The following is an 18,045-nucleotide window of genomic DNA, read 5'->3' as shown; positions in this document are numbered from 1 at the left end:
AATCTTCTCCTCTGAAACTACTGGACCAAATTTTACCAAACATAGCCAGAATCATTATTAGGCTTTCTAGTTTAAAAAATTGTGTTTTGTGACCGGGCAAACCAACCAAGATGGCCGCTACGGCTAAAAATAGAACATAGGGGTAAAATGCAGTTTTTGGCTTATTACTCAAAAACCAAAGCATTTAGAGCAAATCTGACAATGGGTAAAATTGTTTATCTGGTCAAGATCTGTCTGCCCTAAAATTTTTAGATGAATTGGACAATTCGTTGTTAGGTTGCTGCCCCTAAATTGGTAATTTTAAGGAAATTTTTCTGTTTTGGGTTATTATCTTGAATATTATTATAGATAGAGATAAACTGTATACAGCAATAATGTACAGCAATTTAAGACTAAAAAATAAGTCAAAATGACCAAAATGGTCAATTGACCCCCTAAGAAGTTATTGTCCTTTATAATCAATTTTTAACAATTTTCATAAAATTTGTAAACTTTTACTAACATTTTCCACTGAAACTACACGGACAAGTTCATTATAGATAGAGATAATTGTAAGCAGCAAGAATGTTCAGTGAAGTAAGATGTACAAACACATCACAATCACCTAAACACAATTTTGTCATGAACTGTCTGCTTCCTTTGTTTAATTCACATATACCAAGGTGAGCAACACAGGCTCTTTAGAGCCTCTAGTAATTAAATACTGAACAATCTTACTGCATTAATTATAAGATCCTGCATCACAGTAAAAGACATGAGTACTCTGCAGAAGAAAAAAAACATTGTCACCATTTGCTTGTTTTGCAGACATTACTTTCCTTGCTAGAAGATGGTTGTCCTGACGATGAAGAACCAAGAGATTATAAAAAGGTAGGAATCTATTCCTTAAAAGGCAGAACTATGACTTAAATAATAGAAATAAAATGTGTATTTTTAGAAATTACCATACTTTTCAAGATTTTTTTTTATTGAAGGTAATGTAATAATGCATCATGTATGAATCTGTTAAAAATAGGTACAGCTACAAATGTTCAATAAAGAATAACACAAAAAATTAAAATGTCAATTGTTCTTGAACAATTGAGAGGTCTTTCCTTTTGTAATGTAAAATACATGTTCCAATAGACGTAGAATGTATTGAAAAGCTTTAAAACACACTCAAAATCCTTTAAATAAGGTCAAAAACACATAATTTGCTATATGGGACATGACCTTGACCTTTTGACCTTTGTCAAGGGCATTAGTCCTAAATGTCATTGCTGAAGACCCCATGGGTCTAGGACCTTTGGTTATATAGTAAAAGCTGATTTTGTCTTTTCAGAAACCTAAAACAGGCTTTATGCCCCTTAAAAAAAGGTCAAATCTGTTCGGTCAAAGTGTAACAAAGTTGCGCCGTAATGACCCAAACATTTTCAACTATTTAAAACCTCTGTAAGTATAATGGTTTCTGAGATTATCCCATAACAAGGTGTTAGGTCAAAGGTCAAGGTCAACATACAAATTTGACCTTGAAGTATTTTTGAAAGATACATGAATTGATTATTAATGTTGAAGATCCTAGGTGTCTACAACTTACGGTTTCTGAGTTTTGGTGGCCAACCGACACTTTAATTTTCATAGGGGCATAACTCTACTAATGAGTCATTGAATCTTTTCGATCCAAATGTAACAAAGAACCGGGGTCTGGTCCTGAACAAAATTTACCCTTCATTTTTTTTCTACCTATTACGGTTACGGTGTTGGAACGATAACAAGGTTTTTGGGTTTCTGAGGAATTACTCCGAAACCGACAAAATATTTCGTCTTACAGGGTGAGTTCCGGATAGGTATTCATGACACAGATACAAAGTCTGAACATGAAAGTGACACGTCTTACGGTTAACACGGATAAATTTGTCAAAGTTTGGCGGAAGAATAATAATAAACAGAAGAAATACAGTAAGGTTTTTCCCTTTTGTAAAAGGAAAAGACCTTTTAATAACAAATTTAACTATGCTTAGCAAAATTAAGTTCAAAGTTTATTAAAAAATTCCGAAAATTGCAAAATGAAATCAATCTTTACCCTTAAGGCTCACAAGCTCTTTGATTTTTAGTAAAGTATAAAAGATAAAGAAATGAAATTTCATATGAATAAAAATTTGAAATATTTGAAACTAAGACATTTTAGATCTTATTTGCAGGTTAATTTTATTGGTATTTCCAACTGGGCTTTAGACCCTGCCAAGATGAACAGAGGTATTGTGGTTCAGAGAGATGTTCCTGATATTACTGATTCACAGTGTAGATACTATTCTGTACACTATCCGGAAGTCGCGATTTTCGAAGCGAGGATTTCAAACTGGCTAACAGAACGGTTTTGTTTTGGTGCTTTTTCTCATCATTTGTTTACTCCTATATCTATAAAGTGCTTTGCACATCTTAAATGTATGTATAGCATCATACATATGAGTAACTGTAACAAAAACATGCAGTAGAATATAAAATATACGTGTGCATCACACCAACTTCATAGAAAAAAGTGAAATCGATTGACAATTTTGCTCTCGTAGTTCAAAGCAAATAATCTTTTATTGCAAATATTTGCATCAGTTTACAGTTAAATATGTACTGTTTCAATATTCCTATCGTATTTAAGTAGAATGTTCGTATTTCAAATACAAAATATGATTTCCTTAAGGATCCCAAAATAAATTACTGTACGATCAGTCTAAAACTGACTGTATTCTAGTAGCGATTTCAGATTTTTTGTCTGTATGACCAGTCGTGATTTTGAAGAAAAAAACAACAACAAATGGAAGTTTTTAACGACCTTGACTGAAAAACAACGGCAATTTGAAGGTGAATACGTGTCTATGTGAAATTATGATTGTGTCCCTGGAACTATAACGTGTAATTTCTTTCATCAGACAATACAAATATATTTCTGATGATTTTTGTAGACGGCAAAATAATTATATTTTTGTTCCATCAGTCTTACTTATAATCAAATGCCTAAAAAGCAATTAATGATTCGCTTGTGGACTTTGTATTAGTGTGTCATGTTTTGGAATAAAATAAACCACCAGACTGAAACTAAATTATAGGTGCACAGGGGCATCATTTAATAACGAATATGAGGAAGTTTTATTAATACTAGTATATGGTAAGTTTTTGAAAGTTGCGTATAGTAAACCACCCAATAAGGTAGTGGAAAAGTCCTTATCATGGAAATAAAAAACTGATGATTTTTCGAAAAACCAAATAAGAGGTACACAATTGAATTAAATGATAAGGAATCTGAAAAAGATTCATTAAGTTATAACACTTGTCTGAAGGAAGTTGTGGATATAAAATAGGTATGCCCAATATAAGGTTATGACAAAGTCCGTATTTAAGATATAGAAACATCAAAAATATTTTTACCAAAAATTTGAAATAGAACCTCCATAATACATTAATTGATTAAAAATGGAGCAATTTTAGAAAAGTTTAACAATTGGTTTTGAGGGTCATGGTTGGAAATACCTGATGGGTGCCCCCATATAATGCAATGTTCAAGTCTGTATCTTATATAAAGAAACCCCATAAAAGATTTTTAATAAAATTCGAAATACATTCCTTTTTTTATATAAATAAGGCCGTTAATTTTCTCGTTTGAATTGCTTTACATTGTCATTTCGGTGGCTTTTATAGCTGACTTTATGGTATTGGCTTTGCTTATTGTTGAAGGCCATATGGTGACCTATATTTGTTAAAGTCTGTGTCATTTTGATCTCTTGTGGACGGTTGTCTCATTGGCAATCATACAGATCTTCTTTTTTATATTATAATTTATGATACGGCATCCGAGAAAAAAATAATTAATAGTTATACCAGTGAAGGATTCAATAAAATTGGGTTCCGGCGGTTTGAAACTCTTTTTTTAACTTTCAATGCATTTGTATGGGAACATATATTTAGAATCCTCTTTTCTCCTGGATTGGACCCCCTCTCCATTTAAAAATGTCTGGAAACCCCAATGTATATTAAGTGGTTTATGAGGAGATGCGCTTGCAAAACCGGCGAAACATGTTGTTCCGGTCCAACGGACGAACGGAAAGACGGACTTTATTATTACTATAAACCATCGCTTTACAAAGTGGTGTACAATTGAGTGTGAAAGAGACAGATCTACATCCAAAACAAAGGAACTGTGATCAATTATAGGCTACATTACAGCCTCAAATGTTTGTAAATACATGCATTTTTATCTAACAATTAAATCTGTGTGTTTGTACAATTTTAAGTATAACGGAGGACATTTCTGAAACTTATATAAAAAAACAAACCTTCTTCTTATTTCAGCCACATTCAAACATCCTTATACTTAATGTAGTAAGTCGAGTACACCCTATCAAGCTAAAACATGTTTGAAAAGTTTACAGGATGTGAATTTATTAAAATATATTTGTGTTATTTAGAAAAATGCCATCTTCTAATGTATCGTAAATAACTTTGAAATCACTACTAGAATACAGTGAAATAAAGACTGATCATACAGTTTCAAAATATACAAGCAAGACTGATCGTACAGTGCGAAATTCGAACAAGTGTAATTTTCTTATTTCTGGCTTCAAAGATCTGGCTGAAACTTTTACCACCACTTAAAATATACTTTATTTAGTAAATTAAGTCTGGATTTTACGTTAATTTGTACAGTAAGGGTGCAAAAAGATTGTTTTTAGGTTCACCGACTGATTTTCCTTAGTGATGCACTTGAAAATCTCTTGATTAAGGCAAAGATACGAATAATGAATGTGCTAAATTTAATTATAAACCATTTGTGAATATCAGTTTCAGCTGAATTAATCATTAAGCAATGTACAGATGAACATCTTACCGTTTAATATAGTATATCCGACAAATTTAAAATGTGATCCAAAAAGTTCTCACTTCGAAAATCGCGACTTCCGGAAAGCGTACAGAATAGTATCTACACTGTGTGATTTGTATATTATTTACAGGTTGCCTTTATTGGTATATCCAACTGGGCTTTAGACCCTGCCAAGATGAACAGAGGTATTGTGGTTCAGAGAGAGGTTCCAGATATTACTGATTTGTATATTATTTACAGGTTGCCTTTATTGGTATATCCAACTGGGCTTTAGACCCTGCCAAGATGAACAGAGGTATTGTGGTTCAGAGAGAGGTTCCAGATATTACTGATTTGTACATTATTTACAGGTTGCCTTTATTGGTATATCCAACTGGACTTTAGACCCTGCCAAGATGAACAGAGGTATTGTGGTTCAGAGAGAGGTTCCTGATATTACTGATTTGTATATTATTTACAGGTTGCCTTTATTGGTATATCCAACTGGGCTTTAGACCCTGCCAAGATGAACAGAGGTATTGTGGTTCAGAGAGAGGTTCCTGACATTACTGATTTGTATATTATTTGTAGGTTGCTTTTATTGGTATATCTAACTGGGCTTTAGATCCTGCCAAGATGAACAGAGGTATTGTGGTTCAGAGAGAGGTTCCTGATGTCAAAGAACTTACAGAGAGTGCAGAGTAAGCAAATTTTATAATGAAATTAAAGAAAAACATTAGGGTGTTATTCATGACTTAAAATCTGTATATGAAAAATCAAATGATCAGGGCTATATTGCTGTTATTCATGTGTGTACCTTGTCCTTAATTCTCATGTAGGATGCTATGAAATTCTGCTACTTTCTGTCATAGGTGGCATGTAAGAATCAACATTGAAATGATATTAAGGTTTGTCAATCTTTACTTAAGTTATGAGGATCTGATATTATTTTATTTTTTGCCCTTAGTCCTTTGGTCCACCCAATTTTGTTCAAATATTCTTTGAATTATTATTTTTGCACAGAAATTCTTTGAAACAAATGCTCAGAATGATGAGATCTAATAGCTCTTGTATAGATGCATCAAAACTGTCGGATGACTTCTTACAGGAGTTATTGCCCTTAAATGAGGGGGGGGGGTCTTAAATAACAAATTTTACATATTTTTTCTTCAGTTTTGCCTATTAGTATCATCTTGAAAAATACAAAAGATAAATAAAAAGTAATAGAAAAAATTATTAACAAGACAAGATCTTCAAATTAGTCAAGTTTTACAGAAATCATTAGTAAACTTTTCATACAAGTGATTTCCCTTAAGGAGTATTAGAGTATGAATAAAACAAATGAAAAAAAACGTTCATACTTGGACAAAATGTAGTTTTTAAATTGTTATTTGGATGGAGAGTTGTCTCATTGGCACTCACACCACATCTTCCTATATCTATATACATGTTAATTGAGATATGTCTTAAACTATAATAAACATGATAGGTTACCAAGCATTTTCTCATAGTACAGGTTGTGTCAAAATGACAGCTTTTGTATGGATTATACATGTACAGGATAAAACATTATTATGTGATCATTAGAAGCTAGACTAAATGATAGAATTGTAAAATGAAATACAAGAAGATAGCTATTTATTTTGAATAATGTAAGGATATACACCTTAGAGGAATTCAGATAATTGTTAAGTTTGAGTGATATCAAATATTCTTAAAATCACTCTTTTTGCACTGTAAAATTTTGTTAAAATTGTTAGAAACAAAAGTTTAAATAACTCAACTTGAATTTTGAAAGGAAGTTTGGTTTACAAAGACTTATTAATGGTTATTAGAAGGTTTCACTGTAAAATAAACATAATCCATATATTTTTCTATTTTCAGAGGAATCTGTTCGGCAAATAAGACGGTCTTAAGATTAATCAAACCCATGATACCACTAATGGCTGAATCTTACTTAGATCTATGCAAGGAAGCATTAACAAAGTCGAGGGAATTCTTTGGACTCGAAGATTTTTATTGGTAAATATGAAAATACATCTCTTTTAAAAAAACAACCTGGAATTTATATAACAGTATTTGTTTCAAACATAATAAATTGTAAGATATATTTGTTTTAACATGACCTGATATAATGCCATTGCTTATAGGAAAGTTCCCAAGAGAACTACCGTCTTTTGGGGTGTATATTGCGCATTTGTGTAAAGAGGCATTTCTTGTCATTGGTCAAACAAAGCCAATCTACCTGCTTTTAAACTGTTGCGAACAAAAGGGAAAATATTGAAAAAGAAAAGGTCATATTGATTCACAATCTAAGAAATAAACTTTTAAATTACCATTATGTTTGATAAGAGAGTCTCTTCCTTAAAACTAATTTCTTTTACAGTTTGCTGAAGATGCTGTATGCCTTTGTGTCAGCGTCAAGAAAGAAACCAACATGGCATCAACTTGAACATTGTATTCTGAGAAACTTTAGTGGACTAGAAAATGTAAAACCTGTTGAAATCTTCTATAATAGTCTGTCAAATTTAGTGGACAAGAATGAACAGGTATAATTCCAGTCAGAATAAAAAGAATAAATGTGCCTGCATGTGTTCTGTTCATCATGATCTCTTTGTATCTAGTTCAAATAAATATCGAAAAACTTAGTCAATGGGGAAAATACCACGCTGAATTTATCAACTTATAATTTACAATCACACAGAACTTATACAAGCAATCGGACTTCACATTAGTCATCAACCTCCAGTCAAAACGAAATCCTGATGAATAAACCGGCTCACTGTTCAACCTGGCCCTTTTTTTTAGTCCTATAGCCAGCTGATTTATACAGGCTTTTACTCCTTGAAAACTATAATCTAAATAGAGAAATTTTAGATAGTAAAAATATTTAGCGAGACAAGATCCATTAATAAATAATTCAACATGACTGAAATCATGAATTAACTCCTTAAATCCCTGTAAGTAGGATCTTTACCCTCTTTTCAAAGAATTTTGAATCTCATAGAGCAAATGTGACATTGAGTAAACATGTTCATCAGGTTTATATCTATCTGCTCTGAGATTTTCTGATAAATCAGACAACAGTTGTGGGGTTGCTGCCCCTGAATTGGTAATTTTAAGGAAATTTTGCAGTTTATGATTATTATTTTAAATTTGATTATATTATCTAATTATATCTAATAATCTATAGGTATCTAATACTATTAATTATGATTTTAACCTTATTTTACATGATTTCCAAATCAACAGTAGATAAGGGTGAGCAACACAGGCTATTGAGAGCCTCTAGTTTGAGTATTTGCATGTATTCTGAATATTTCTTTCACAGAGTAAAGATGACCCAGATTGCACATCACCAGGTTTGATACAGGCATGTCTAACTGGAGAAAAATACTATAGGTCAGTGCAACCAAAACAAGTGAGATAATAAACCAAAAGGTTAAAACAAACTACCAAAAGATACAACATCAAAAGGTAGAAACAAACAACCAAAAGATGCAAGGTCAGTACAAACTACCTAGGAAGATAAAAACTCCAATTGGCCAGGACAAACAAGTAACAAGTCTGATAAGGTCAGGATGAACTTCCTCATGAGGTAACAACTTTGATAGGTCAGTAAAAACAACCAAGGGAAATAACCATTTCAATAGGTCAGGAAAACAACCAATGGAGGTAAGTATATAGGTCAGACCAAACTACCAAGGGAGATAACAAGTGCAATAGGTTAGAACACACACACAGGGGAGATAACAAATCTAAAAGATCAGAAAACATGACCATGGGAAGGTACCATAACAATTCCTAAAGGTCAGAACAAACAATCAATTCAGACTTTTGTTTTATTGAATCTAATTTGAACTAAAGTTCCAGATAACTTAACTTCTTGTATTATTATACTTTTTAGTATGAATTTTCATAAACTGGTTTATTTGATAGAAATGTTGGTTAATTTCATCCTGAACTGTGACTGGGGTATAGAATAGTGGCCAGTTTCCAATTGAACCCTTGCCAAAGCAAACATCTACACCTGTCTAGCAGGATACATAAATTCTAGTTGTCTGGTCACAATGTAAATGTTAAATATGATGCCTTGTGTAGAGAGTAACATGGTCTCTGCTAGTTGGAAAACTCTTTGATCAACTTTCTAATGGTGTTTAGTTGGCCTTTCGGGGTACAAAATTCTATCCACCAAACCATTGTTTTCTCGCAGCAGTTCAAATTTCACTACTTTCTTCCAAGTTGTCCAATCTTTCAAAAGTATTAAATTACTTAACAACTAAATTTTTTAACTTTATTAGGGTGTAAAACATTAGGGAAATAAATGTATAATACCAATTAAACTTTCTTTTCCTATGCATTGTTGTGACTTTGTCAATGTGCAGCCATGAATGTTGAAATATTATTGAAAGATATTATGTTACCGGTATATTGGAATGCTTTCAGACAATCAAAAGTACATTCGTGTCATGAATAAAATTGAGAATGGAAATGGGGAATGTGTCACAGAGACAACAACCCGACCAAATAAAAAACAACAGCAGAAGGTCACCAACAGGTCCTCAACGTAGCGAGAAATTCCCGCACCCGGAGGCGTCCTTCAACTGGCCCATACATGAAACATACATGAAATGTAATTATTTATTGTTAATGGTTTCTGCCAGTCCTCAATATTAATAATAGCTGCTGGTAAGCAATAAACAATCAATATATTTCAGTGAGAGTAGATACCTGTTACTTCTGACAGAGAATTATGGAGCACTGACTGTTTTACAACAGAAAATCTTCACAATGGACAATACTGTTGTTATCTTTGGAAGTAGTTTTCCCAGTGACCAGGAATATACCCAGGTAAAAAAATACCCCTTGATTGAGGAAGCCATGAGCTAGTTATTTCCTAATTGATTGTGTGGAAATCATTTTTATATTTAACATAGATCAAGTCATACTATGAGAAATCTAAGGAAATATCTCTTGAAACAAGCTGTTTCCTTTGAACAGCAATTAAAAACATATATCTTGGTTTCTATATTTTTCTTTAAAAGAATTCAATTTTCGATCATTAAGGAGGCTTGCGGCTATAAGATTTTCAGAAAAAAATTATACATTTGTTTTTCATTACAAATTTTATTAATTACCTTAAGTAATTGTTACTTTATCATATGGTACAAAAATATTCCAAAAATCAATTCATGTTGGCTCAAGGTGACTTTTAAAATGTAGATATCATTAAAAAAAACTCCAAATTATTGCCCTTTGGTACAAAAATGCCATTTTTTTGCATTAAAATTTAAATATCTTTTTTAACTCATCGGTGACCTTTATTTTTTAGTGTTGATTTAAAAAAAGCCAGTACAATAACTGAATTATTTTATTAATTTAAATGATTTCTGTAATTTAGTTGTTTTTTTTTTATTTCAATATTACTGCTTTTTCTCCTATTAGTTCAACAGAAAAAAAAGGACATAATCAAATTTGTGTGCTTTTTTTGAAGGCAGATTGTGAACATAAATAAATGGTGAACCCATTTCTTTATTTCATTTTTCTATTGAGTATAAGATAAAGTTCATTTATAGAAAAATAAAGCAAAATCTTATATTAAATAAAAAAAAATGATTTAGACCCGCGAGCCCCCTTAAGTGGGTTTAGAAAAACAAAAAAATTAAAAGATCTGTAAATGAAATTCTAATTTTCTTAAGGAGTGTATGCAAACATTTGTAAAACTCAAAATAAAATATCCATTATTTTACTTCAAAACACAATAATTGCTATGCATGATAAATAATAAATCCTTTTTTGATTTTGATACATATTTTTTTCTAAGGTGGTCAGAAACCTAAACAGAATAAAAGTTTGTATGGAAACTGGTTGCACTGTAATTCTGTTGAATCTGGAAAACCTTTATGAAAGTCTTTATAATGCTCTGAATCAGGTATGCCATATTATATATCAACTTTACAAAATATTTTGAAGCTTTTAATTTAGGCATTTATTCAGTTTTGTTATGTTATTTTGAAAATTTCGTATTTGTGTGGATATAAATTTTGAATCAGAAGGCATCCAATGGATAAGGTGTAAAGAAATAATAAGTCTCCTTAGAAAAGCATGGTTCTAAGTGCAATGGCAAAATATAAGTAAAGGTATGATTCGACATGACTGGGCATGTAATATGGGCACTGTTAAATGGAATTTGCAAAAACTGGTCTTTAGATTGAACACTAGGTGACTATAAGGATGAATTTTGATTATTTTACAAAGTTAGCATTAACACATTATTAATGTCAAATGACAGAATTATATATTACTTATCAATCCATGAATTGTAAATTATCTGAATTTTTGTTACAGAATTATGTTTGGTTTGGCGGAGAAAGTTATGTAGATATAGGATTTGGTTCACACATAGTTAAATGCAGAGTTTGTAGAACATTCAGGTAAAAAACCTGAAAAGTAGCAAGCATTTTGATTTTTATGCTACCTAAAATAGGGTGTGCAACAAATGTTTTTCTACTTTGCCTTTTTTGACTATCTAGCTGACAAAAATAGTTTCTAGATTAAAATCTTGAGACTTAAAATTTCTACATTTTAGCCATCCGTCGTCATCAGTCATTGTTGTTGTGATCAATAGCCTGGTGTAAACTATTTCAAACAGCTTCTCCTCTGAAACTGCTGAACCAATTCCAAATAAACTTAAGCTGAATGATTCTTAGAGTATCTAAAGTAAAGTTTGTGTTTTATTTTCTGCTTCATCAAAAAACATGGCTGCCATATCTCAAAATAGAACATAGGGGTAACATGCAGTTTTTGGCCTACATTTCAAAAATCAAAGCAGTTAGAGCAAATCTGACACAGTAAGAGTGTTCATAAGGTAACATTCTGTCAGCCCTAAAATTTTCAGATGAATCTAATAACCCATTGTTGGGTTTCTGCCATTAAATTGGTAATTTAAGGAAGTTTTGCAGTTTTTGGTTATTATTTTGAATAGTATTAATGATAAAGATAAGCTGTAAACAGCAAATATGTTCAGCAAAGTAAGATCTACAAATAACTGCATATGATCAAAATTGTCAACTGACCCCTTAAAGAGTTATTGCCCTTTAAGGACAATTTTACACAATTTGTTTATCTTATTTTTTACTTTAAAATATCCTTAGAGTATCTAGAATAAAATTTGTGTTTTATTTTCTGTTTCTTTAAAAAAAACATGGCTATTTGCGTATACAGATTAATCAATGTTGATGTAAAGCATCTTCAAGTCAACTTCAGTTAATCACCTTTTGAAAACCTAACAAACTTTTTAACTTGCTTTTGAAGAAAATATGACAAAAAACTGCATTTTCAAACACTTATTAATATACTTTACACCAAAATAATAAACTACGATGAAATTGGACACTTAAACTCTTAAATGAAAGATAAATGCCAAAAAATCAAGGTGAGCGATTCAGGCTTTTGAGAGCCTCTTGTTTTAATGAAATTATATCAAGCTTTTCATTTCTTTTTTAATACATTATTTTAACATTGTCACAGATATAGCTGTTTTATATTATTTTAAAATAAAATATGCATGCCTTACAATTGTTTGAAGCCAATCAAAATTATGGATTCTAGTTATGTAACATGCATATAATGTAATAATTGCTCAATAATTAGCAAACTGTTTTACATCTTCAAGGAACTACAATAAAACAGGACCAGGAAGTGTCAAACCTATATGAAACTACTTATAACAGTTCTGCTCAATTATAGACTCTGAGTCAAGATCTAGTTAGCATCCAAGAAGGTCTCTTAAAACCAAACAAATGAGATTTGAATGGACATTTTACAACTAAAAGATCAACACTTTTCCATAATTATTAAATTGTATTGGTATGGAGCGAAAAGGGGGTAGGCACAAGTTCAAACATTGTTCAATATAATCAGCCAAGTCTTAATCTTGAGATCTCAGTTTTCTTATGATCTCAGTTATTATTTTTTCAGATTGATAATAATTGCAGAGAAACAGATTGTTTATGATAAATTTCCTTTACCTTTAATTAATCGACTTGAAAAACATTTCTTGTCACTGAAGAACATGCTGACACCAGCACAGTTGGAGTTAGCAGACAAACTACAGGCATGGGCACAACATTTTTGTGAGGTTAAAGTTCCTAAATACTTGAGAAATTTGAGAGATAAGTGAGTTAAAGTTTTAAGTTTCAACTCTGCTATACTGTGGAGTTGTTTATTATTATTCATAATACATTAAAGTGAACCACACATTTAATATTCAACAAAATACAAATATCTGCTTATATGTAGAACTTGTCAAAATTATGAGTACATCATCATGTAACCTTAAAAAATAACAATGTTACTGTAACATCAGAAACTTTTGTGGAGGATTTAATTTTGTTTATTATGTGGAAAAAATATATCCACGAAATTAAAACCTCCACGAAAATTTAACCTAGATATAATATCATTTCAATTTACTGAAAACCATGAAATTAGATTCTCATGAAATTTTAAAAAAAAAGAGTCAAAACCATAAAAGTTTAACCCGACAAAAACTAATGTTTCTACAGTATATAAGTGTTGTTTATATTTTTATATGTTTTGCTTTTGTTTAGCAGAAATATATGCCAAAACCTTAATTTTATATTACGCATTACAAATGTGTTGATTTTTGTGATTGGATAACAACACAGAAATGTCAGTATATATTCATGAAACTGCTAAGGTATATACATTATTTTTATCCCCAATTGGAACCTCAAAAGCAACATCATAACACCTGTTGCTATGTGACATAGTCGAAAGCTAAACACTAAAGAATGTCAAAGCCTCACACAGCGCATATAATGATCAATGTGCAGTCGTCAATAATAATACATTTTCTAAAATATAGTCACTCAATTAACACTTCAAATACATAAATTTAATGTTTAAAAAGTGTTATAAATTATCGCTTACACAATAAAAACTAGTTTCATAGCAAATTACAAAAATCCAAATCCATCATAAATGCAAAACATATTAGGATGGGTTTTTCATTAAAAAAAAATTAAAAAAAAATAACAAACACATACAAACTCAAGACATGAAATCTAAATACTCAGCTCTTGGGATATAAAATGTATTGTTCTAACATGTTTGGACATAAACAGCATTTTAATGTATATTTGTGAAAAAAAATTCTTGCTTATTTTGATTTTAATATATTTTGAATTTAGAAAGGACTTAAGAAAGATAGGAGATGCTTTTATGGGATACCATGCTGACACTTGTGCTGCCATTATACTACTCGCGTACTTCTGTCAGGACAAAAGATGTAGTGATAAAGCTATGTCACAAATTGAGAATGAGGTAGGATACATATGATTAAGAAATATATTTAACACTTAAAATGTTTACAATTCATTATCCAAAGGCTTAAACCACTGTTCTAAACTGGTTATTCTGTTTATTTCTGTTCATCTGTGACACATTTTTATGCCCCACCTACGATAGTAGAGGGGCATTATGTTTTCTGGTCTGTGCGTCTGTTCGTCCGTCTGTCCCGCTTCAGGTTAAAGTTTTTGGTCAAACTTCAAACTTAGTACACATGTTCCCTATGATATGATCTTTCTAATTTTAATGCCAAATTAGAGTTTTTATTTTAATGTCACAGTCCACTGAACATAGAAAATGAAAGTGCGAGTGGGGCATTCGTGTACTGAGGACACATTCTTGTTCTCCATATTACAAGTTGAACTTATAGCTTCATGAAACTGGGAACCAACTTAATAATTTTTAGGGAGCAATTTATTTTTGCAACTTTTTGCACAAATTTAAATCGTCTTATATTTGTTTAACTTGGATCTATCCTAATTTAATCACCACTGGTAATAAAATCTCAAAAATAAATGGTCCTGAAAAAGACTAGATAGACCTAAACCAGGGCTTCCAAAAAATATTTGAGCCAGCCGGACATTTTATATCTGATCCCGATTTTAATCCCTTATAAAGACTCACTCACAAGAGGCAATTATGGTAATCAAATGGCCATTCAAATGATTGACATTAGATTAAAAAAAATTGATTTTAAACTTTACTTTGATATGAATTTGATGTTCAGATGTAAACTGTTAAATTGCAGTGCATTATTCAAAGTGTGCATATCAGCCTGCTCATATTTGCCGCATACTCTTTACTTGTGCAAAATGACATTACTTTAATAGATAGATAGAGATAATTGTAAGCAGCAAGAATGTTCAGTAAAGTAAGATGTACATACACATCACAATCACCTAAACACAATTTTGTCATGATCGAACTGTCTGCTTCCTTTGTTTAATTCACATATACCAAGGTGAGCAACACAGGCTCTTTAGAGCCTCTAGTTTTTCATTCTAGATGATTATTAGAACTTAATACATTATTCTAAAGCTTATAATTTATTAAAAAATCATACATACAAGAAGGGGAGATACATTTTCCATGCTTGCTTAAAAGAAATATCTTTGCTTGGTATAAGTGCTCTGAAGTCTTTACCAACAAAATGTCACTCAAAATACTTATTGACACATTATAACTAGACCATATTTAGCTTGAATGCTTTAATGATTTGTAATTATAACATGTGTATATAAGGGAAATGTAGATTTTCCATGGTAAAAAGGGGGAGGGGGTCAAAATACCATGGCAAAGTAAAATTTTCAAAATATCTTTTCCAGCAAGTTAAATATACATACAAACTACTTATTGGTGTATTCTAACAACATAAAAGAGTTAGAATTGCCAGATTTTTTAAAATTAAAAGTCTAGAGTATGGGGGGGGGGGGGGGGGGGGGGGTGGTGGTGTTGACTTGACAATGGTAAAACATGGACCATAAACAGATATGTAAAATCTGTGTACGTTTACAAAGCACGATTGAGTGAAGAAGAATTGTTTTAATTAAAGGTCTAGAGTAGAGGGTTCAATATACCGCAGGGGGGTCAAAATACCATGGCAAAGTAAATTTTCAAAATATCTTTTCTAGCAAGTTTAATACATACAAACTACTTGTATTCTAACTTCATAAAAGAGTTAGAATTGCCAGAATTTTTTTAATTGAAGGTCTAGAGTAGGGGGATCAATATACTGCAAGGGGGGGGGGGCAATTACCATGGCAAAACAAAATGTTCAAAATATCTTTTCCAGCAAGTTTAAAACATACAAACTACTTATTGGTGTATTTTAACTACATAAAAGAGTTAGAATTGCCAGATTTTTTTAAATTAAAAGTCTAGAGTATGGGGGAGGGGGGGTGTTGACTTGACAATGGTAAAACATGGACCATAAACGGATATGTAAAATCAGTGTACGTTTACAAAGCACGATTGAGTGAAGAAGCTCTTTCCACGTTATTTCTTCAACAAAATACTTGAAAGGTATCAATGATAATTTTAGCATTTTTGAAGAAATGTAGAATGCAATTTAAATTTCCCACCTGTGCACATGTGTTGTAGTTCATACAACGTAGTTCTGACGATTTTTCATTTAAAACCTTTTTAGATTTTTCATCAAATCATGTTGATAAACTAATTTCTAAGAATTTAATCTTTTGGACTAAATCTATTAGATAAAAACTGCTGAAATGTACGAAAATAATTGTGAATAGACCGATGAATTTATACGATGTCCTGTGCTGAAAATAGTTTACCTGTCACCTGAACAGGTAGATTTCAGCTGTCCAACAACTAATTAACCTTGATTAAAATTAGAAAGCATTGAAGTAGGGGTTGTCTTGATTGGAATTAATCATCATGTCACTTTTATGACCGGAAATGTGTGGTTTTTAAAGGCAAACAGTTGGGTCATAAAGATCGTGAATTATATTAAAATGACTGGAAAGGCCTTGAAAACGAAATGCGAAATAAAGTTGCAAAAATAATATGGTTTACAGTGTATGGCTCAACTTCATCTAGTTATGCCATGCCAAGAGATTTGAGTTCAGTTCCTTCAATGTTCTCTGAAAGAATTTAATAAAAGTTTTGTAAAATGACAAAAATAGCTGACTTTAAAATTCTCCAAATATACAAAGATTACATTTATTAAGATATAAACATCACTTCAGACACATAAAATATTATTTTCTCTGTAAAACTGATGTATCCACATCTAAATAAGGACAATAATTGCTATTTAGATAAGATTTATTTTTCAAGTTATTTTCCTTTATACGCTTATATCATATCTAACATATTTCAGATTCTTCGTGATGCCCAATCTATACTTTTATGGTGTGCCACTCCTGCAGCAGTTTGGCAACTTGATGATAAACCAGTGTTCAATACATATTTCACAGAACAACATCATGACAGTCTAGCTAATTATCTCCATTATAAGATGGTGACTGTCAACAAAGGCAGTATATATGCACAGGTAGATATACAAGTGTTTGTTTGATTCTGCTCATTATGACAAAAAAAAGCTCATCAGATATTAGATTATTTTCAAACTTTCAGAAAATGACTATCTTTGTTTAATTACAAAAATATGCTAATTATATGCAAATCAGTAGTACTTTGATGTTGGTACTTTCTAATCATCAAAAGACCAAGATCTTCTTAAATATTCATAAAATTAAAATATGATGAGGACTGTGACCACAAATCATCTATCCCACAGGAAAAAACTTGATTTCTTAGGAAAGATGCATACACTTAAACTTACTATTGCTTGTGTGATCCGTAGGGGACACAGGATCACCCAAATGTTAGGCTGGAAGGAAAACACCTGTTTCGAAGGCAAGTCTACTGAAAACCAACCACAACAAATATTTTGATTTTTGTAAAGAAATTGTATATAAACTGTTGAGAATGCTTTTAGGAAGAGCTATATTAAGTTTCCAAATGGGTATTTCAGACCTGCCAACTATCCCGATTTTCGCGGTATCATCCCGATTTTTACCCCTCAACCCGAATCCCGATATCGGGATCGTAAAATTAGTCAAAATCCCGATTTTCAACAAATATACTCGAAAAAGATATTGTTTACCGATTTTGAAGTTTTTCTGATAAATTTTTAAAAATCAATCATGTTACCTGGGGACATATTATGACAAGTTAATGAACCTACGCTAATCAACAGTCACAACAGGTGTCATAATTAGTGGTTGTATGTAATCAGATTACCTAATGGGTCGTAACGGTCCTCAAAATTAATTTGTATACACAAATTTGGTCAAACAGCCTTTCAATTTTAATCA

At 31.4% G+C, this 18,045-nt stretch overlaps 1 protein-coding gene across 1 annotated transcript in view; it reads left to right on the top strand.

Moving 5' to 3' along the window:
- LOC134687316 (E3 ubiquitin-protein ligase rnf213-alpha-like) overlaps positions 1 to 18,045 on the top strand; it is a 78,193-nt gene that overhangs the window by 52,077 nt on the left and 8,071 nt on the right. Inside the window, exons 33-43 of the mRNA XM_063547504.1 lie at positions 808 to 870; positions 5,423 to 5,532; positions 6,716 to 6,853; positions 7,218 to 7,380; positions 8,163 to 8,233; positions 9,550 to 9,682; positions 10,656 to 10,763; positions 11,180 to 11,265; positions 12,812 to 13,009; positions 14,047 to 14,179; positions 17,046 to 17,219. Coding sequence (XP_063403574.1) covers positions 808 to 870; positions 5,423 to 5,532; positions 6,716 to 6,853; positions 7,218 to 7,380; positions 8,163 to 8,233; positions 9,550 to 9,682; positions 10,656 to 10,763; positions 11,180 to 11,265; positions 12,812 to 13,009; positions 14,047 to 14,179; positions 17,046 to 17,219 — 1,377 coding nt within the window. The remainder of the gene's footprint in view (positions 1 to 807; positions 871 to 5,422; positions 5,533 to 6,715; positions 6,854 to 7,217; positions 7,381 to 8,162; positions 8,234 to 9,549; positions 9,683 to 10,655; positions 10,764 to 11,179; positions 11,266 to 12,811; positions 13,010 to 14,046; positions 14,180 to 17,045; positions 17,220 to 18,045) is intronic.

Source organism: Mytilus trossulus, chromosome 10 (genome assembly GCF_036588685.1).
Source record: "Mytilus trossulus isolate FHL-02 chromosome 10, PNRI_Mtr1.1.1.hap1, whole genome shotgun sequence".
NCBI classification, from domain to species: Eukaryota; Metazoa; Mollusca; class Bivalvia; order Mytilida; family Mytilidae; genus Mytilus; species Mytilus trossulus.
The sequence above is the reverse complement of the archived record's forward strand: the minus strand, read 5'-3'. Positions and strand labels throughout refer to the sequence as shown.